At 40.9% G+C, this 23102-nt stretch overlaps 1 protein-coding gene across 1 annotated transcript; it reads right to left on the bottom strand.

Moving 5' to 3' along the window:
• Positions 1 to 206: 206 nt before the first annotated feature.
• On the bottom strand, positions 207 to 22681 carry LOC124253435 (programmed cell death protein 10-like). The gene is made up of 8 exons (XM_046687200.1): positions 22595 to 22681; positions 18837 to 18950; positions 17901 to 17954; positions 4726 to 4852; positions 4040 to 4163; positions 3495 to 3582; positions 2095 to 2180; positions 207 to 1023 (listed from the first exon to the last, which is right to left on the bottom strand). The coding sequence occupies exons 2-8, from the start codon at positions 18933 to 18935 to the stop codon at positions 939 to 941; spliced, it is 663 nt and encodes a 220-aa protein (XP_046543156.1). The 5' UTR covers positions 18936 to 18950; positions 22595 to 22681; the 3' UTR covers positions 207 to 938.
• Between the last annotated feature and the right edge of the window lie 421 nt (positions 22682 to 23102).

The raw sequence follows: 23102 nt of genomic DNA, 5'->3' as shown, positions 1-23102 counted from the left end.
GGCTCAAAATTAGGCCCCCATTTGTTTTCCTGGAACCCTGCAATGAGAGTATCCTTGATCCTCAAAACAAACACTTGTAAATCACTTGTTTGAGTGGCATTTTAGAAATACAATATATAACAAGTTTTATGGCCCCCGTTTTTGATTTTCCGTTGTCAAGCAAGAGCTTGTTTGACAACGGTACAAGAATCTGTATCCTTGATCCTCAAAACTTGTAATATACTTGTAAATCACTGGACTAACATTGCCGTACTCTGGTGGTATTCTAACAAAAGACCACTATGTGACCAATGGCATTATTTAATCAGTCTGAACCCCCACAAGAAGTGCTTCTCAAACTATATAAAGAGAACTATCCCTATCACCCACTGTTCCAAGGAATTATAGCATCATAGAAATATTTCATACACCTTCATTTTACCTGATTTTTCCAAAATGCCAGTTGCCATGGAAAGAGTTTATAGATCTACATCTGGAGTCCAAGTTTACATAAATACAGTAAAACTGGAAAAGAGCATAGCTTTTCACAAGAAGACTACCACAGAAACAGTCAGATGAATCATAACATGTTACCTGAATCTCACAATTGTTCTTAAACCACCATAAACTCATAATTTCAAGATCAAGCCAACTTCAATATTGCCCACATTGGAGAAACATTCATCAGATCTAACACGCATGATCCTCTGTATCTTTAAATTCAGAAGCGGATCCACATCAATGAAAATTCCCCAGCATCTACACCAAATCATTGCATGGAGGGTCAGAATGCCCCATAGAGCAATCCAATACTTGTTCACATAATCAGTATATTTTAATATAAGTGAATAAAAGGTCCTTGGATCTTTGTTACAGATGACTGGCTGTAATTGGAGATCCTCGATCAGGGAAAGAGAGTGTTGAGGCTGGGCCAGGAATGAGGATGATGAATCTAGGTTCTAGTAGCACTCCTGCCGTAGCGTCTTCATGATCACATTGGTTTGGTAAATCAGGTAGTTAGCACTGATAAACACATTTTGATTCCTGAAAAGAAAATTTCAATGAATTTTGAACATGAAAGTGGAGGTGAGAACATTTGAGAAGGTGAACTGTTCTACACAGGAGCTATAAAATGGAAAAGTGAGTGAGAAACTTGGGGGTTAACGTCATTCTGAACAGCATTTCCAACATATCATGACAGCTTGAGGAGGAAAGTGAAGTGATCTGGGGTGAAATTGGGTTTAACGTCGTGCTTGAGAATATTTCACTCATATGACGACGTGCATGCGTGTGTATATGCGGCTGCTTGTACTAGCCCAGACTTAAGCTCACTGAGATACCATGCCACAGTGAAGCATAAATACCCCACTCAGACACATTATACTGACTCCGAGCCGACCAGTCCTTGTTGTACCCACCCATTAATGCTGAGTGCTGGACAGGGACCAACAAGTACCATATTTTTACGTCTTTTGGTATGACGCGGTTGGGGATTGAACCTGCGACCTTCCGCTCTCTGGGCGGACGCTCTAACCACTACACAATGGAGGCGGTCTGAGGAGGAAAGTCCCAAAATGATACAATTCCGAGACTTTCACCACACTGACAAAGACTGTCAAGCATTGGTATGGTGCTGAGAAACTCTAAAATATAATTGGGTGACCCATCATCATACGATGCTGGCATCAACTACAAAGCTTACACAACTTGACCACAGGTGCATCTTAGCATCAGCGTAAGAGCTAACTTTCCCTCAAACACTGTACTGGTTGTGTTCAACTTGACCACAGGAGCATCTTAGCATCAGTGCAAGAGCCAACTTTCCATCAAACACTGTATTGGTTGTGTTCAAAGTAGACTGTGTAAGAAAATGAAAGGGTCTGAAAATTTCATACTACATCACTGTTGCCATCATGTCTGACCATCAGCAGTTTGACAATCACGAGATGTTCCCATAGGATTTAGTATGATGTCATTAAGTCAGCTGATCTGATCTCCCAATGCTCATCAGTAGAGCGATGTAGAGGGATGGGGATCTATCTAACCATGGCACCTGCATCAGAAATTAACATGTATGGAATCAGATATGATTGCTGTGATCATGGCAACACATACTGGTTGGTATCTCTGAAATAGTCCTTCAGTGTGTTGCTGAACTTCTTGGAATATCGAACAAAGTCCTTCTTTCTGTCTTCAAGAATCTGAAACAGGCAATACAATATCTCAGGTCATCCAACTGTTAGGGAACAGATATCATCATGCTAATTCTCGTGGGAGAAATCTTCATTTAATAATTCCACATTGAACTTTATCTGAAATACGTTTACTCCCAAGAAGATGTTGGGCAGGCTGGATTAGATTTCCTCATTATTGACACAATAGTTATAAGTTGTGTGTGAGCAAAGTCAAAGTCTGACGGAAAGTCACTTAGTCAGGGTAAAACAAGTCTTACATGTCAGATTACCATTGTGAGAGAAAGAAATGGTCATTCACGGCTGACACAGAATTGATGAGTTTAAAACTGTATTTCACAGTGTGGCAGCCTTATTAAGAGGGAAGATAAAGAGATCGAATGATTGATTTGATTTAAACATATTTTAATCACAAATGTGAAAGGGATTGGGGACAAGATATCCAACCTTAAATACCCGCTCCCGAAATGATTACCCCTTTGTGTTGAAGTCAAAGACTGAGGACTAGTGTTGGGAATTGTTTAAAATCTCATAATTGATTATTGGTTCATTACCACCACTCAATCATCGAAAATAATTGTTAGTGTCATTTATGAAAATTGTTAATGAAGAAAAAAACAATAATGAAAAAAGCGTAGTTCTTTGGGATATTTGGCAAAATTTCACATCTTTAAAAGATGACTAATATGTTAGGAACATAAATTTCTTGGAGTCTTTGAGATAAATTCAATCATGACTTGGAACGAGCTTGTAGTGCTTATGAAATGTAACAGACAAAACCAACCTTGTGAAAAATATTGTTAATGAAAACAACTGTTCCAGAATTGTTTGTGTTCGATTATGAGAAAACATGATCGATTAATTGGTCGTTTAGTCAATCTTTGATCATTTCAATTAATCGGACCACCACTACTGAGGACAGGTGATACCAAATGACAGTCAACTTGAAACTGTCCCCACCACATACTATATACAGGAACAAAGATGAAGGAGACAGTTGAATCAATGTTGACAGCCAAGGGACACAACTCTACATACACTGTTCTCTCACTCAGACTCCTGGGACCACTCTAATTCAGGGACCAGTGTGATATTACTGGAATATTGCTAAAAGTGGAGTAAAACTAAACTCACTCACTCACCCTTGTTCAGGGTAGGATGGGGCATTGTGCTTTAGTTGACGTCTGCTCCTATATACATTGTTGTATTGTTCCACGCACCTTACAAAGCTGGCTCAACATCTACTGTGGAGAACCAGTTATACCTGGCTGATTACCATTTCAGTACCACACAATCTATGAGTACTAGCAAGTGACCACCCACCTGTTTGCTGCCATTCTCAGATGGTGCCATCTCCCCTATCACCCTGTTCACAGCATCCAGGAGAGTCTTGATGGAATTGGCAATCTCCCTGAAACAGGCAAAAAGTTCAGATATCAAGTCACTTATGTTTAATGTGCCACAAACAGTATGTATCCCTGAAAATGCTGAAAAAACGCCACTCACAAAACTATCTTGAGTAAAGTTCACAAACAGATTAACAAATATTGTGAAACTTGGATATGAACCTCTTGAACTAAACATAAACGTCAGTATTCTGGGGAGAAGCATGACAACACGGTCAACGAATGTGCAATGCATTTGAACTGAGATAGTATAATCCCAAATATAACATGTTGCAACATGGTGAAGTTTCAACTTCACTGGTCTTGTCGTTTCTGAAGATGTGCACATGATGCATGAAGAACAAACAGACTCCCGCATGATCGATTAATTCCCTTGACTGAAGAGGCAGCTCACGATATCGCTGACAAAGACTACTAGAACTGCCTGCTCTGTTAGAATCTAAAGCTGCTACATGTGTTTACTTGATTGTCTCCAAGAATTGTTTTCTGTAAATCTGTTCTGGAATGCGACTGAGTATCCTCTTCAGATCCCCGGCACAGAGGTTCAGCTCCTGGTAGATGGGCTCTGACCGTGGAATCCGCAGCTCTGGAACAAATGGTAACATTACTGTCATCGTCTTCAAATTTGCCTTACAGCAGCAGTGGACTTGGTAAACATATGTTCATGTAACCACTGTTCACATCTCAACAAGGGATAGCACTAGAAACGTGGTAGCACTGAACTATTTACGTACAAAAACGAAACAGTCTCGGACATTATTCTTCCCTGAAAACCTGCTGACTGACCCAAATCATTTCCATCAGTACATATATCATGAAGCAGTTTCACAGTGACATCACATATGAGTGCATGCACACACACAAAACATACGTAATTTCTGTCCACAGTCTTATAAGTTCTCTAGCCTCATATTCCCAACGAGGCAACGCCTTTATGAACAGATTATTCACAAAATATACATGCAAATGTGAATATATCGCTTTTACAGTGTAAAGGACTGGGTCAGCTTTAAGAATTAAACTCTAACTCAGAGTGAAAAGATATGATATATACCTATATCTATACCTATATACATATACTGACCTACATAGTGACTACTCATTGAATGAGTACATTCACCTGTGCTGTAGATACATGACAGACCTACCCTCGGTTTCTGTGGCTCCCCCTAGTCTGAGGAGCGTCTCACATAGATCAACCTTCTCACTGATCTCAGCCTTCCGCAACAACAAGCGCAGGAAGTCGAAGGCGAGCCCAGGCAGCGACGTGTCGGCCTGTCAACACCAGAGGAACATACATCATTACTTTAATCATGTACATTTCAAGATAACTATACGTTGGTGAAAGTGGTATTTTATTGACTAACCAGGCAATTCTTTTTGTGCTTGTTTCCACACAGCCCCTAAAAGTCACGTCCACTAGCAGACTTTCATTTCCTAATTTGCTCAAATGGAAAAAAAAGACTTCTGTTATATTATTGTGCTCAACGATGTTGATATAAGGCGATGTTGTCAGTCATTTTGTGTCAATGATGTTGTGTAAGGCGATGTTGTTGTCAGTCGTTTTGTGTCCACGACGTTGATGTAAGGCGATGTTATTGTCAGTTGTTTTGTGTCAAAGATGTTGATGAAAGGCAATGTTGTTGTTGGTCGTTTTGTGACAACGATGTTGATGTAAGGCCATGTTATTGTCAGTCGTTTTGTGTCCACGACGTTGATGTAAGGCGATGTTATTGTCAGTTGTTTTGTGTCAAAGATGTTGATGAAAGGCAATGTTGTTGTTGGTCGTTTTGTGTCAACGATGTTGATATAAGGCGATGTTGTTGTCAGTAGTTTTGTGTCCACGATGTTGATGTAATGCGATGTTGTTGTCAGTAGTTTTGTGTCCACGATGTTGATATAAGGCGATGTTGTTGTCAGTTGTTTTGTGTCAAAGATGTTGATGTAAGGCGATGTTATTGTCAGTTGTTTTGTGTCAATGATTTAATCTGCAGCCAGTGAAGTTATTATTTCTTTGCAAATATTTACCTCACTATGTTTTGGTCAACGATGTTGTGTAAGGCGATGTTGTTGTCAGTCGTTTTGTGTCCACGACGTTGATGTAAGGCGATGTTATTGTCAGTTGTTTTGTGTCAAAGATGTTGATGAAAGGCAATGTTGTTGTTGGTCGTTTTGTGTCAACGATGTTGATGTAATGCGATGTTGTTGTCAGTAGTTTTGTGTCCACGATGTTGATATAAGGCGATGTTGTTGTCAGTTGTTTTGTGTCCACAATGTTGTGTAAGGTGATATTGTTGTTGGTCGTTTTGTGTTAACGATGTTGATGTAATGCGATGTTGTTGTCAGTAGTTTTGTGTCCACGATGTTGATATAAGGCGATGTTGTTGTCAGTTGTTTTGTGTCCACAATGTTGTGTAAGGTGATATTGTTGTTGGTCGTTTTGTGTCCACGATGTTGATGTAAGGCGATGTTGTTGTCAGTTGTTTTGTGTCAAAGATGTTGATGAAAGGCAATGTTGTTGTTGGTCGTTTTGTGTCAACGATGTTGATATAAGGCGATGTTGTTGTCAGTAGTTTTGTGTCCACAATGTTGTGTAAGGTGATATTGTTGTTGGTCGTTTTGTGTCCACGATGTTGATGTAAGGCGATGTTATTGTCAGTTGTTTTGTGTCAAAGATGTTGATGAAAGGCAATGTTGTTGTTGGTCGTTTTTGTGTCAACGATGTTGATATAAGGCGATGTTGTTGTCAGTAGTTTTGTGTCCACGATGTTGATGTAATGCGATGTTGTTGTCAGTAGTTTTGTGTCCACGATGTTGATATAAGGCGATGTTGTTGTCAGTTGTTTTGTGTCAAAGATGTTGATGTAAGGCGATGTTATTGTCAGTTGTTTTGTGTCAATGATTTAATCTGCAGCCAGTGAAGTTATTATTTCTTTGCAAATATTTACCTCACTATGTTTTGGTCAACGATGTTGTGTAAGGCGATGTTGTTGTCAGTCGTTTTGTGTCCACGACGTTGATGTAAGGCGATGTTATTGTCAGTTGTTTTGTGTCAAAGATGTTGATGAAAGGCAATGTTGTTGTTGGTCGTTTTGTGTCAACGATGTTGATGTAATGCGATGTTGTTGTCAGTAGTTTTGTGTCCACGATGTTGATATAAGGCGATGTTGTTGTCAGTTGTTTTGTGTCCACAATGTTGTGTAAGGTGATATTGTTGTTGGTCGTTTTGTGTTAACGATGTTGATGTAATGCGATGTTGTTGTCAGTAGTTTTGTGTCCACGATGTTGATATAAGGCGATGTTGTTGTCAGTTGTTTTGTGTCCACAATGTTGTGTAAGGTGATATTGTTGTTGGTCGTTTTGTGTCCACGATGTTGATGTAAGGCGATGTTGTTGTCAGTTGTTTTGTGTCCACGACGTTGTGTAAGGCGTTGTTGTCAGTTGTTTTGTGTCCATGATGTTGATGTAAAGCGTTGTTGTCAGTTGTTTTGTGTCCATGATGTTGATGTAAAGCGATGTTATCAGTCGTTTTGGGTCAACGATGTTGATGTATGGCAATGTTGATGTTAAAGTACTGTCGGAAATGCTAGAAAAATGCTTTTTTGCCCATATATCTTTATAAAGGTGATAAATGTACTATGTTGTCAATATATCAACTCGCCTATAGTGTACCTAATTTTTATTTCAATCGATTTAACATTCCCATGCATTTAAAGGACAGTTTACAGGAGAGAATTTGGTACCAAAACAACAACTTAAGATTTTTTCAGAGTTCAACAATAGAAATCTGAAATAGTCTTTAAATTTATGCTAATAATACAGGTGGTGTAAAAATATGAATTTACGTTTTTCTTAAACAAATATATGTTGAATGTTTGTGTTACTTTACTTAATTATCGTTTCTTTATTGGAGAAAAATTAATATAAATATTAAGTCTTGATAAATAAATTTCCCGTCATGCATGCACATCTTTATCACAGCGTCCACTATGGCCAACTATTTGTAGTCGATTGTTGCAAAGGTTTATAAGTTTTACTGTGCTTGAAAAAGACAGAGGTAAACCTTTCATTAGTTTAGAAAGGGTTTATTACAGAACTTGTAGAGCTAGTTTGTCTTACCAACAAGTTTACAATATTGTAAACAAATCAGACAAGACAGGGACCATCTCAAAAGCAAAACCGGGACGTACAACCATCCTTGACAACTTTGACAAGGGAGGACTTAGACGGGCAGTCTACAAACTTTAGAAGAAGAATATATACTGTATATGACCGTCTATAAGCCGACCCCTATTACACAATGCTAGGATATATTTCTTTTGGTGCCCCTTTTTGTTAAATAATAGTATTCAATCAATAGAATTCGTCCGTTATATTATTGTGCATGTTTGAACTTATTCGCCGGGAAACGTGTGCACAGCTGATTGCTATTTCCGGCTTTGTGTATGAGACAAATACGCACGGTAATCTTAATCCCTGCAAATAAAACAATGTCCAGCAAAACCAACTTATAACTTAAATGGTAAATAATCTTGTCTAGTGATGTTTAATTGCAAATTTGACGTCTCTACTGACAAAGTCGTCTTCTGTTGTTTGTTCACGCGAAGTGATACGATGTTGTTTTCTTACCCCTGGAAAAAAGTTTGACGAAAGTGTAACTCATGGATAAGACGACCCCCTTCTACAGACTGCTTTTTTTGGTCCTCAAAATTCGGCTTATAGACGGTCATATACGGTATATTCGAAAGAAGCTACACCAGTGACTTCGTTAAATCTTTGGCCAATGTTCACAACTAGATTAAACTGACCGAAATACATCCATATTTTTGCAATGAAATATACTGTTGACATGCAAAACATTTATTAAAACGTTGCACATTTCTACAATCAATCGATAAGATAACACAAGTGATAGGATTCTTTCCAATGTACAGTAATTCGTAAGTTTATTTCAAAACAAACACACATACACAAATGATCCCTTACATAACCAATACATATACTATACATAGACATATTCAACATTTTGAAGAAAACATCTATTGAGATGACCCCTTGCCCGAGCGTGTGCTCAGGTGTCAATTTCACCTGTCGATACCGTGCATGCTGATGACGTAACACAGGCAGTTAATGTTTGTATCAAATAACGTCCCACTACACCTTATTTTTCTAAGTTTTTGGTATTTTCATAAGTAAAAACACATTTTAGGGCACGTCTCAAAATTTATTCCCTCAGTCTACCTTAGGTAGATGTTTCTTAAAGTGATATTTGTTATTTAAGTAACTGTAATACCTCTGAATTTTAAATATAAGTCAAAAAGCATTTTTCTAGCATTTCCGACAGTACTTTAGTTGTTTTGTGTCCATGAAGTTGATATAAAGCGATGTTGTTTTGTGTCAATGATGGTATAAGGCAATGTTGTTGTCAGTCGTTTTGTGTCCACGATATTGATGTAAGGCGATGATGTTGTCAGTTGTTTTGTGTCCACAATGTTGACGTAAGACACAAGATTGGTGCACAAAATGGAACGCCCATGTTGACAGTTTTGATTTGTCACAGCAATAACCAGTGATCTCATGACACTCAAATGTGGTATGTAATAGTTATAGTAGACAGTACCATGTGCAGTCTTGGCAAACTGACATGACTTGCACTACTGCAATGCTAGTACATGTTCCATTCTTCATATCTCACTTTGGAAAGGACATAAGGGTTCAAGTAAAACATGCTCCCTTAAAAAAATCGTAAATATTCATTAATATTTGATTCTGGTGACCACGAATAACGAACTGAATTCATGAAGGGCTACGGTTTGATTCACTGAATATGCAAGTGAATCGTTACAGCCTTAGTAATGATAAAATAACGATGGGAGGAAGCCAATGTTGAGGAGGCAGGACAAAGTATACATAGCAGATGGGGTAATGATGCCTCCTCAATATTGGCCTCCTCCCATTGTTATTGTATTATTACCTATCCCATTGTTGTTGTTGTTAATCCCTTTGATGCACTCTCACGTTGTCTTACTTAATCCCTGTTACAAGTCGGTTCTGTACTGTATTACTTTACTCTTGCTTGACAACAGTATAAGAATCTATACCGAAACGTCGCATCATAAGAAATGTAGAAGTTTTTATCCATAAAGTGTTATACTTTCGTATTATCCATCAACTTCTGAAATGCCAATCAACCAGATCATCTTTTCACTTTTGAAGTTTTCACTTGGACACCTACCTAGCTCTCACCTGATGAAGGAGTAAGGATATAGTCCTCATTTTACAGAAGCTAACATCCTTTAAATTTCCCCCAACCTCTTGATCTCCATCAAAACACAAAACCCACTGAAGTTAATTGTTAAACATGAGCATGGAGTTAGGTGGCCTGCCGTAATGTTCCTGACACAGTGGTTGCAATAAACCATGCAGGTAGGTGGCCTGCCGTAATGTTCCTGACACAGTGGTTGCAATAAACCATGCAGTTAGGTGGCCTGCCGTAATGTTCCTGACACAGTGGTTGCAATAAACCATGCGGACATGGTCAACGTGGAGAAACCGTAAAGCTGTACTTTCACAGTACGCAATAACAGCACAATTAGCACAGACATGTAACTTTCTGTGAACGTTGTAATGCAACCACGATTAACACATGATAATTACATCACTTCAACTGGGTGAGTTGTCATTGTAGCGACCATCAGACAACAGCTTCACACACTGTATCCACGAGGAATCAAACCAAGGACACTGCTGTACCAGGCAAACACTCCTCCCACCAGGCCACACTACTAAACATGCCCTACTGAACCATGATGGACAGATAATCATTGATAATCAAACCAAGGACACTGCTGTACCAGGCAAACACTCCACCCACCAGGCCACACTACTAAACATGCCCTACTGATAATCAAACCAAGGACACTGCTGTACCAGGCAAACACTCCACCCACCTGGCCACACTACTAAACATGCCCCACTGAACCATGATGGACAGATAATCATTGATAATCAAACCAAGGACACTGCTGTACCAGGCAAACACTCCACCCAGCAGGCCACACTACTAAACATGCCCTACTGAACCATGATGGACAGATAATCATTGATAATCAAACCAAGGACACTGCTGTACCAGGCAAACACTCCACCCACCAGGCCATACTACTAAACATGCCCTACTGAACCATGATGGACAGATAATCATTGATAATCAAACCAAGGACACTGCTGTACCAGGCAAACACTCCACCCACCTGGCCACACTACTAAACATGCCCCACTGAACCATGATGGACAGATAATCATTGATAATCAAACCAAGGACACTGCTGTACCAGGCAAACACTCCACCCACCAGGCCACACTACTAAACATGCCCTACTGAACCATGATGGACAGATAATCATTGATAATCAAACCAAGGACACTGCTGTACCAGGCAAACACTCCACCCACCAGGCCACACTACTAAACATGCCCCACTGAACCATGATGGACACATAATCATTGATAATCAAACCAAGGACACTGCTGTACCAGGCAAACACTCCACCCACCAGGCCACACTACTAAACATGCCCTACTGAACCATGATGGACAGATAATCATTGATAATCAAACCAAGGACACTGCTGTACCAGGCAAACACTCCACCCACCTGGCCACACTACTAAACATGCCCCACTGAACCATGATGGACAGATAATCATTGATAATCAAACCAAGGACACTGCTGTACCAGGCAAACACTCCACCCACCAGGCCACACTACTAAACATGCCCCACTGAACCATGATGGACAGATAATCATTGATAATCAAACCAAGGACACTGCTGTACCAGGCAAACACTCCACCCACCAGGCCACACTACTAAACTTGCCCCACTGAACCATGATGGACAGATAATCATTGATAATCAAACCAAGGACATTGCTGTACCAGGCAAACACTCCACCCACCTGGCCACACTACTAAACATGCCCCACTGAACCATGATGGACAGATAATCATTGATAATCAAACCAAGGACACTGATGTACGAGGCAAACACTCCACCCACCCGGCCACACTACTAAACATGCCCCACTGAACCATGATGGACAGATAATCATTGATAATCAAACCAAGTACACTGCTGTACCAGGCAAACACTCCACCCACCAGGCCACACTACTAAACATGCCCCACTGAACCATGATGGACAGATAATCATTGATAATCAAACCAAGGACACTGCTGTACCAGGCAAACACTCCACCCACCTGGCCACACTACTAAACATGCCCTACTGAACCATGATGGACAGATAATCATTGATAATCAAACCAAGGACACTGCTGTACCAGGCAAACACTCCACCCACCAGGGCACACTACTAAACATGCCCTACTGAACCATGATGGACAGATAATCATTGATAATCAAACCAAGGACACTGCTGTACCAGGCAAACACTCCACCCACCTGGCCACACTACTAAACATGCCCTACTGAACCATGATGGACAGATAATCATTGATAATCAAACCAAGGACACTGCTGTACCAGGCAAACACTCCACCCACCTGGCCACACTACTAAACATGCCCCACTGAACCATGATGGACAGATAATCATTGATAATCAAACCAAGGACACTGCTGTACAAGGCAAACACTCCACCCACCAGGCCACACTACTAAACATGCCCCACTGAACCATGATGGACAGATAATCATTGATAATCAAACCAAGGACACTGCTGTACCAGGCAAACACTCCACCCACCTGGCCACACTACTAAACATGCCCTACTGAACCATGATGGACAGATAATCATTGATAATCAAACCAAGGACACTGCTGTACCAGGCAAACACTCCACCCACCAGGCCACACTATTAAACATGTCCCACTGAACCATGATGGACAGATAATCATTGATAATCAAACCAAGGACACTGCTGTACCAGGCAAACACTCCACCCACCAGGCCACACTACTAAACATGCCCTACTGAACCATGATGGACAGATAATCATTGATAATCAAACCAAGGACACTGCTGTACCAGGCAAACACTCCACCCACCAGGCCACACTACTAAACATACCCTACTGAACCATGATGGACAGATAATCATTGATAATCAAACCAAGGACACTGCTGTACCAGGCAAACACTCCACCCACCAGGCCACACTACTAAACATGCCCCACTGAACCATGATGGACAGATAATCATTGATAATCAAACCAAGGACACTGCTGTACCAGGCAAACACTCCACCCACCAGGCCACACTACTAAACATGCCCCACTGAACCATGATGGACAGATAATCATTGATAATCAAACCAAGGACACTGCTGTACCAGGCAAACACTCCACCCACCAGGCCACACTACTAAACATGCCCTACTGAACCATGATGGACAGATAATCATTGATAATCAAACCAAGGACACTGCTGTACCAGGCAAACACTCCACCCACCTGGCCACACTACTAAACATACCCTACTGAACCATGATGGACAGATAATCATTGATAATCAAACCAAGGACACTGCTGTACCAGGCAAACACTCCACCCACCAGGCCACACTACTAAACATGCCCCACTGAACCATGATGGACAGATAATCATTGATAATCAAACCAAGGACACTGCTGTACCAGGCAAACACTCCACCCACCTGGCCACACTACTAAACATGCCCCACTGAACCATGATGGACAGATAATCATTGATAATCAAACCAAGGACACTGCTGTACCAGGCAAACACTCCACCCACCAGGCCATACTACTAAACATGGCCACTGAACCATGATGGACAGATAATCATTGATAATTAGGAGGTAAAACAGAAACCAATCAATGTGTATCATGTTACTCGGAGACTGAAGTTCAAAACAGCATGAGCATTGTTCGTCACGTACCTTTCCTATAGCAGCCCTGAGAGTTTGTAAAGGCTGATATATCCTTTCCTTCCAGCTGCAGGAGAGATACAAACAATGAAAGCATGGACGTCAAGGTCAACCTCATCCTAGACATTAAATTGATTAAGCAACTCACATAAACATAGCTAAATTGTCATAAACAAGGTGCATTGATCTGTACATTATTCACTGCCCTAAAGTTACTGTTTGCAGTTAACTTGGCTTAGTTAGCATTTCTACTCCTTATAATACCACTTATGTGTAATCACTTGTGTAATCACTTATAATACCACTCAAATCTGTGGAAAATTTGCAAGGATCTTGGGCTATTGACTGGACTGGACTGGAGTTTGGTTTTTCTGCCGCTTTTAGCAATATTCCAGCAACATCACGGCAGGGGACACCAGAAATGGGCATCACACATTGTACTCATGTGGGGATTCGAACCCGGGTCTTCGGCGTCTCGAGCCAACGCTTTAACCACTAGGCTACCCAACTGTCCCGCTATTGACTGGAAGTGTACGAGTGGTGCATGCATTCAAAAAAAAAAAGATACAACACCAAAACATATTCATAAACACAAACAACCTGATAAGCAACATTTGCTAATCATATACACATACATATATAACTGTAATCATGCTATCACAATTTTATCCTAACTATTTGTCTATTATTTTCAGCATATGGTTGAAAATAAAATCGAAAATATATTCATATTTATTATGCATTATGCATCTGAAACTCTACTTCTACCACTCTTAACATTAGTAACAATGTAGACACATAAACATGATGAACAGGAAGCAATACGGAGAAACTGTACCCTTTCTAGAACAGGTCCAATGACAACGTCAACTGTGAGTTTGGCATAGAGAGACAATATAGACACATAAACATGATAGACAGGAAGCAATACGGAGAAACTGTACCCTTTCTAGAACAGGTCCAATGACAACATCAACTGTGAGTTTGGCATAGAGAGGCAATATAGACACATAAACATGATGAACAGGAAGCAGATAATCATGATAACGGAGAAACTGTACCCTTTCTAGAACAGGTCCAATGACAACGTCAACTGTGAGTTTGGCATAGAGAGGCAATATAGACACATAAACATAAACAATCCCCCCACTGAACCATGATGGACAGATAATCAGTGATAATCAAACCAAGGACACTGCTGTACCAGGCAAACACTCCACCCACCTGGCCACACTACTAAACATGCCCCACTGAACCATGATGGACAGATAATCATTGATAATTAAACCAAGGACACTGCTGTACCAGGCAAACACTCCACCCACCTGGCCACACTACTAAACATGCCCCACTGAACCATGATGGACAGATAATCATTGATAATCAAACCAAGGACACTGTTGTACCAGGCAAACACTCCACCCATCTGGCCACACTACTAAACATGCCCTACTGAACCATGATGGACAGATAATCATTGATAATTAAACTAAGGACACTGCTGTACAGAGGCAAACACTCCACCCACCTGGCCACACTACTAAACATGCCCCACTGAACCATGATGGACAGATAATCATTGATAATTAAACCAAGGACACTGCTGTTACCAGGCAAACACTCCACCCACCTGGCCACACTACTAAACATGCCCTGCCCACTGAACCATGATGGACAGATAATCATTGATAATCAAACCAAGGACACTGCTGCTGTACCAGGCAAACACTCCACCCACCTGGCCACACTACTAAACATGCCCCACTGAACCATGATGGACAGATAATCATTGATAATCAAACCAAGGACACTGCTGTACCAGGCAAACACTCCACCCACCTGGCCACACTACTAAACATGCCCCACTGAACCATGATGGACAGATAATCATTGATAATCAAACCAAGGACACTGCTGTACCAGGCAAAACCTCCACCCACCTGGCCACACTACTAAACATGCCCCACTGAACCATGATGGACAGATAATCATTGATAATCAAACCAAGGACACTGTTGTACCAGGCAAACACTCCACCCACCTGGCAACACTACTAAACATGCCCTACTGAACCATGATGGACAGATAATCATTGATAATTAAACCAAGGACACTGCTGTACCAGGCAAACACTCCACCCACCTGGCCACACTACTAAACATGCCCCACTGAACCATGATGGACAGATAATCATTGATAATTAAACCAAGGACACTGCTGTACCAGGCAAACACTCCACCCACCTGGCCACACTACTAAACATGCCCCACTGAACCATGATGGACAGATAATCATTGATAATCAAACCAAGGACACTGCTGTACCAGGCAAACACTCCACCCACCTGGCCACACTACTAAACATGCCCCACTGAACCATGATGGACAGATAATCATTGATAATCAAACCAAGGACACTGCTGTACCAGGCAAACACTCCACCCACCTGGCCACACTACTAAACATGCCCCACTGAACCATGATGGACAGATAATCATTGATAATCAAACCAAGGACACTGCTGTACCAGGCAAACACTCCACCCACCAGGCCACACTACCTAAACATGCCCTACTGGACCACGATGGACAGATAATCATTGATAATCAAACCAAGGACACTGCTGTACCAGGCAAACACTCCACCCACCTGGCCATACTACTAAACATGCCCTACTGAACCATGATGGACAGATAATCATTGATAATCAAACCAAGGACACTGCTGTACCAGACAAACACTCCACCCACCTGGCCACACTACTAAACATGCCCTACTGAACCATGATGGACAGATAATCATTGATAATCAAACCTAAGGACACTGCTGTACCAGGCAAACACTCCACCCACCAGGCCACACTACTAAACATGCCCCACTGAACCATGATGGACAGATAATCATTGATAATTAAACCAAGGACACTGCTGTACCAGGCAAACACTCCACCCACCTGGCCATACTACTAAACATGCCCTACTGAACCATGATGGACAGATAATCATTGATAATCAAACCAAGGACACTGCTGTACCAGGCAAACACTCCACCCACCTGGCCACACTACTAAACATGCCCTACTGAACCATGATGGACAGATAATCATTGATAATCAAACCAAGGACACTGCTGTACCAGGCAAACACTCCACCCACCTGGCCACACTACTAAACATGCCATACTGAACCATGATGGACAGATAATCATTGATAATCAAACCAAGGACACTGCTGTACCAGGCAAACACTCCACCCACCTGGCCACACTACTAAACATGCCCTACTGAACCATGATGGACAGATAATCATTGATAATCAAACTAAGGACACTGCTGTACCAGGCAAACACTCCACCCACCTGGCCACACTACTAAACATGCCCCACTGAACCATGATGGACAGATAATCATTGATAATCAAACCAAGGACACTGCTGTACCAGGCAAACACTCCACCCACCTGGCCACACTACTAAACATGCCCCACTGAACCATGATGGACAGATAATCATTGATAATCAAACCAAGGACACTGCTGTACCAGGCAAACACTCCACCCACCTGGCCACACTACTAAACATGCCCCACTGAACCATGATGGACAGATAATCATTGATAATCAAACCAAGGACACTGCTGTACCAGGCAAACACTCCACCCACCTGGCCACACTACTAAACATGCCCCACTGAACCATGATGGACAGATAATCATTGATAATCAAACCAAAGGACACTGCTGTACCAGGCAAACACTCCACCCACCAGGCCACACTACTAAACATGCCCCACTGAACCATGATGGACAGATAATCATTGATAATCAAACCAAGGACACTGCTGTACCAGGCAAACACTCCACCCACCTGGCCACACTACTAAACATGCCCGACTGAACCATGATGGACAGATAATCATTGATAATCAAACCAAGGACACTGCTGTACCAGGCAAACACTCCACCCACCTGGCCACACTACTAAACATGCCCCACTGAACCATGATGGACAGATAATCATTGATAATCAAACCAAGGACACTGCTGTACCAGGCAAACACTCCACCCACCTGACCACACTACTAAACATGCCCCACTGAACCATGATGGACAGATAATCATTGATAATCAAACCAAGGACACTGCTGTACCAGGCAAACACTCCACCCACCTGGCCACACTACTAAACATGCCCCACTGAACCATGATGGACAGATAATCATTGATAATCAAACCAAGGACACTGCTGTACCAGGCAAACACTCCACCCACCAGGCCACACTACTAAACATGCCCCACTGAACCATGATGGAAAGATAATCATTGATAATCAGGAGGTAAAACAGAAACCAATCAATGTGTATCATGTTACTCGGAGACTGAAGTTCAAAACAGCATGAGCATTGTTCGTCACGTACCTTTCCTATAGCAGCCCTGAGAGTTTGTGCGGCTGATATATCCTTTCCTTCCAGCTGCAGGGAGAGATACAAACAATGAAAGCATGGACGTCAAGGTCAACCTCATCCTAGACATTAAATTGATTAAGCAACTCACATAAACATAGCTAAATTGTCATAAACAAGGTGCATTGATCTGTACATTATTCACTGCCCTAAAGTTACTGTTTGCAGTTAACTTGGCTTAGTTAGCATTTCTACTCCTTATAATACCACTTATGTGTAATCACTTGTGTAATCACTTATAATACCACTCAAATCTGTGGAAAATTTGCAAGGATCTTGGGCTATTGACTGGACTGGACTGGAGTTTGGTTTTTCTGCCGCTTTTAGCAATATTCCAGCAACATCACGGCAGGGGACACCAGAAATGTGCTTCACACATTGTACTCATGTGGGGATTCGAACCCGGTCTTCGGCGTGACGAGCCAACGCTTTAACCACTAGGCTACCCAACTGTCCCGCTATTGACTGGAAGTGTAATGAAAGTGCATGCATTCAAAAAAAAAGATACAACACCAAAACATATTCATAAACATAAACAACCTGATAAGCAACATTTGCTAATCATATACACATACATATATAACTGTAATCATGCTATCACAATTTTATCCTAACTATTCTGTCTATTATTTTCAGCATGTGGTTGAAAATAGGATAAAATTGAAAATATATTCATATATCATGCATTATGCATCTGAAACTCCACTTCTACCACTCTTAACATGTGTAACACTATAGACACATAAACATGATAGACAGGAAGCACATGATAGGAGAAACTATACCCTTTCTAGAACAGGTCCAATGACAACGTCAACTGTGAGTTTGGCATAGAGAGACAATATAGACACATAAACATGATAGACAAGAAGCAATACGGAGAAACTGTACCCTTTCTAGAACAGGTCCAATGACAACGTCAACTGTGAGTTTGGCATAGAGACTTGTGGTTGTCTCCCATGATGGATTGTGATTGCATGATAGACACATAAACCGGATCTGTCACTGAAACAACACAGAAAATAGGTGAGCATGGCAAGAAGGTATTGGTTGTTTGTTGCAACCGTGAGTTTTGTTCACAAAATGTGTTTCCACACATTACTGTCTTTGGCTACTTCAACAGGGATGCAGAATTAGATGCAATTCCATTTATTGAGGTGATTCCTTGCAAACTTTGAGCAGGGAATAATTTTTATGTTGCTCAAATTGACGAGTCATATATTGAATGCCATGTTCAAGGCAAGGTTTTCATACCTGAAATGAAGGGTCTGAGAAAAGGGGTCACCTTATATGCAGGGTGGAAGATCTCATATTTTCATAACTTGAGATGTCCCAAATCAGTTGCCCCTGTGACCTAACATGTGATATCTAAGCGTGTTAGCACACACAAAAAGTTGCCACGCATCGAATAATTTTAACAAAATATTGTGATATAAACATAATTTTATAACAAATTTTAGGGTCATGTATGCTCTGATGATATGTTTCATTCCGGGTTGGGTTACAGACAGGGTTGGGTTACAGACAGGGTTGGGGCCACAGACAGGGTTGGGTTACAGACAGTTACGGACAGGGTTGGGTTACAGACAGGGTTGGGTTACAGACAGGGTTGGGTTACAGGGTTACAGACAGGGTTGGGTTAAGGACAGGGTTGGGTTACAGACAGGGTTGTGTTAAGGACAGGGTTGGGTTACAGGGGGTTGGGTTAAGGACAGGGTTGGGTTACAGACAGGGTTGGGTTGGGCTACAGACAGGGTTGGGTTACAGACAGGGTTGGGTTACAAACAGGGTTAGGTTACAGATGGGGTTGGGTTATGGACAGGGCTGGGTTAAGGACAGGGTTGGGTTACAGACAGGGTTTGGAGTTAAGGACAGGGTTGGGTTAAGGACAGGGTTGGGTTACAGACAGGGTTGGGTTACGGACAGGGTTGGGTTACAGACAGGGTTGGGTTAAAGACAGGGTATGTAAATTAGATTTGGTGGGTTGGAGGGGGTGGGTTGTTAGTCTTACACATGGGGTTACACTATACCTGGCAAAATATGGTACCTGCATAAATCCATAAGCTCACTTCCTACTGTACTTGTGAATAACACTAACATTTAATGTTGACTTCAAGGAGAATTTAACCCCCTGAGCTGGCCTGGTTTAATCCCTAAGCATATTTTATTGCTATCAATAAATGGAAACGGTACAGATTCAGAAGCTGCTTGACTTTCACCATGAATGAATATCACTTGCCCAAGAACTGAACAGCATTACCAGTATACTGTTATACGATTTTCAAACATTATATACTACAATATTCTTTCTGAGAACCAGTATATTGGGTAAAAATAACTTCGAAGTTTTGTGAATATCCCTTTAGTTTAAGTTAAAATCTACACAGAATTTCATTCACTAGGGTGGTTCCATTCTTGACTGAAAATAGGTCATACTTTAATGCTCTAAATTGTATAAAAAGAATCTTTATAGCCAACCTAATTTTGTTGAAACACAACATTTATCTTTTTGGGCCTTAAAGTGTAAAAAGGATAGACCTGCATGTACAATCAGTCACGATTCAGTGTCACTCCCTGTCAAACATGTTAGCTCCCAATCTACAGCAGTACCCTGTACATATCAGAACAGGGGCACCTGAATTGCAATGTACTGAAATGCAATTTATTTGCCAATACACAGCCCTGTCTTTACCTGTATGATGATCATGTGTTACCTTGGTTGTGTATCAACATGATGATGAATATTGTCTCCTGCAGTGGACACATGCATATGTCACACCACAGCATGTCATCAACATATTCAAACCACAGCATGTCATCAACATATTCACACCACAGCATGTCACCAATACAATGCAGGAAGATTCTGACACATCACCTACACCTAACAGCGTAGTGAAACTTGGAATGGTAGTCAGTGCTGACAGATTAAAAACAAAGAATCATCATGATTATAAACAGATTAAAACCTGTAACTAATGCATCATGTTGAAAGCGGGAGTTACATTGTCATTATCAGCACCTGTATTAAATAATCCATGTCACAGTACGTCACAGTATGTGTAGTATTGGTTTTACCTGATGCAACCTATTGAACATGGAGAATGGACCCACATAACAGTCACCAGTCATGCACAGTTGGATTATCTGACCTCGGCAACTTAATACACATATAACGAGGTGAATAATCACAGTCTAAGTAAACTTAGAATTGTAACGAATATTGCTGAGCCTAAGTGTATTCTGACTGCAGGTACATCATGCACAGTTCATACAAAACTGGAGCCACCAACTTAATGCACAAATAATGAGGTGAATAATCAGCACCTACATCCTACACACAAGCAATCCCTAGGGACCAGTATAATTTGGCTCCAAGTAATGCTCTGTTGTCAACAGAATGGCGACTGTGTCTGTCTTGCTGCAAGCAACATTTTAAGGATCCAAGACTGCTTGTTCTCCAGCTTCCTTATCACTCTCTATGGTATTAGAAATAGCTTACAATTATACTACATTTGGAAATAACATCCAAGGTCCTGCTTAATTGCTGCTTAATTGTCTTTTACCAGATGTACTGATGAAAGTGATATAGCCAGCATATTAATGGATGAAGGTGGAGATAAAAAGAATAATTAAACAATATAATAAAATCATACTTTTCAACATCGTTAAGACTATATTTCCAAATTGCCTGTCAATAAACATAGTCTATGTTTATGCAATGTATCAGAGACCACTACATGTCCATGGGTGGATCCAGGAATTTTGAAAGGAGGTTCGAACCCCCTGGCTTCGCAACGCAAAAAAAGATCTTCAATGTGCCTTAAGTCATTTTCAAAAAGGGGGGTTCAAACCCCCTGAAACCCCCTCTGGAACCGCCAATAATGATGTCTCATACTTCCATTGTGTAATGGGTTTTCGGACACTACGAACATCTGAAAGTCTTGATTATGACAATAAGCTATTGTAAACAATTGTAAAACATTTCATAACTTATTAAAGACAACTTTATCTTAAACACAAGCCATCACCCGAGTATGTCAGTGTGATGGAACCTGCTTTGTTATGGTGTGATATATTGCTCTCCGAAAACATGTGACCTCCGAAACCTTACGATTTGACAATAAAAGCAAAATAGGATTTTGCTGCTACAATAGATAGACAAAAGTACACCAAAAGTGACTGAAAACAAGTCACACATACGAACATTAATAACTGATTCTGAGTACCGTTTTAATCGGTCGTTTTCTATATTTTTGTCAAAGTTGAAGAAACATTATCAACGGCCTAAAATTTCAACTAATCTGTGATCAGAAAGTATGAAAATCCCCTTGATAGTGGCATGCAATCAGTGTTAATTATGTTTCCAGCAAAACGGATATTTCTAAACACAAGGTGGCAGCATTATACACTACAACAGAACGGCCTGTCACTGAATTGGCTAACACTAGGCTTAACTAACATGAATAAAATCAGGATCCAAAGAAGACACTCCTGGTAAAAATTCTTAGAGAACTGAGAAGTCACTTGGCAAGTAGCTGTGCGAATCATAATAATCCGAATTATCCAAATACGTTCGTTAATATCGACCTAAACCTACTCATACAGGTAAAAGCGTTTATATATACGGATAGAAAACACACAAATACCTGTAAATCACAATTAATTGTCAATTATACTCGTCAGGTTTATCTTGACAAGTGTATTTTTAGGCGTCGTCCATTTACAAACCACAGAGACCCCTGGTGATGAGAAGACGATATTTAGAGTTACCTCCCCTCTAGTCATACATTGCCGTCACTGTCAGTGGGACCAGAAACCATGCAATAAATTATTATATGGTGTCTGGTGGGACCGTAATCAGTATGTTTGGCAACAGGATAGCCACCAATATGTTCGATTTTAATTTGTGATTTAGTTTTGTCGATTAAAGTGTCATATCATTATGATTCATATATATTCTCACTTGAGTGTCTCAGTATAAAACATGTATCTCCAGTGAATGATCGTTTTCAGTATCAGAGAGTGAGTGAGTGAGGTTTTACGCCGCGTTGTGCATTACTCCAGCAATATCATGGCGGGGGGACACGCATTGTACCAATTTAAGAAATGGAACTCGGGTTTTCGGCGGGACGTTCAATAACCACTAGGCTTCCC

This window comes from Haliotis rubra, unplaced genomic scaffold (assembly GCF_003918875.1).
Source record: "Haliotis rubra isolate DU_JTF1 unplaced genomic scaffold, ASM391887v1 Scf540, whole genome shotgun sequence".
Taxonomy (NCBI): domain Eukaryota; kingdom Metazoa; phylum Mollusca; class Gastropoda; order Lepetellida; family Haliotidae; genus Haliotis; species Haliotis rubra.
Note: the sequence above shows the minus strand (reverse complement) of the source record. Positions and strands in the feature narration are given on the sequence as shown.

Coding starts and splice junctions, on each gene's coding strand:
- LOC124253435 (XM_046687200.1), bottom strand. CDS start 18,935: ATGTGTCTATCATGCAATCACAATCCATCATGGGAGACAACCACAAGT. Junction 4,164..4,725: donor GGGAGCCACAGAAACCGAGG/GTAGGTCTGTCA, acceptor CATTTGTTCCAG/AGCTGCGGATTCCACGGTCA. Junction 2,181..3,494: donor CTGAGAATGGCAGCAAACAG/GTGGGTGGTCAC, acceptor TGCCTGTTTCAG/ATTCTTGAAGACAGAAAGAA.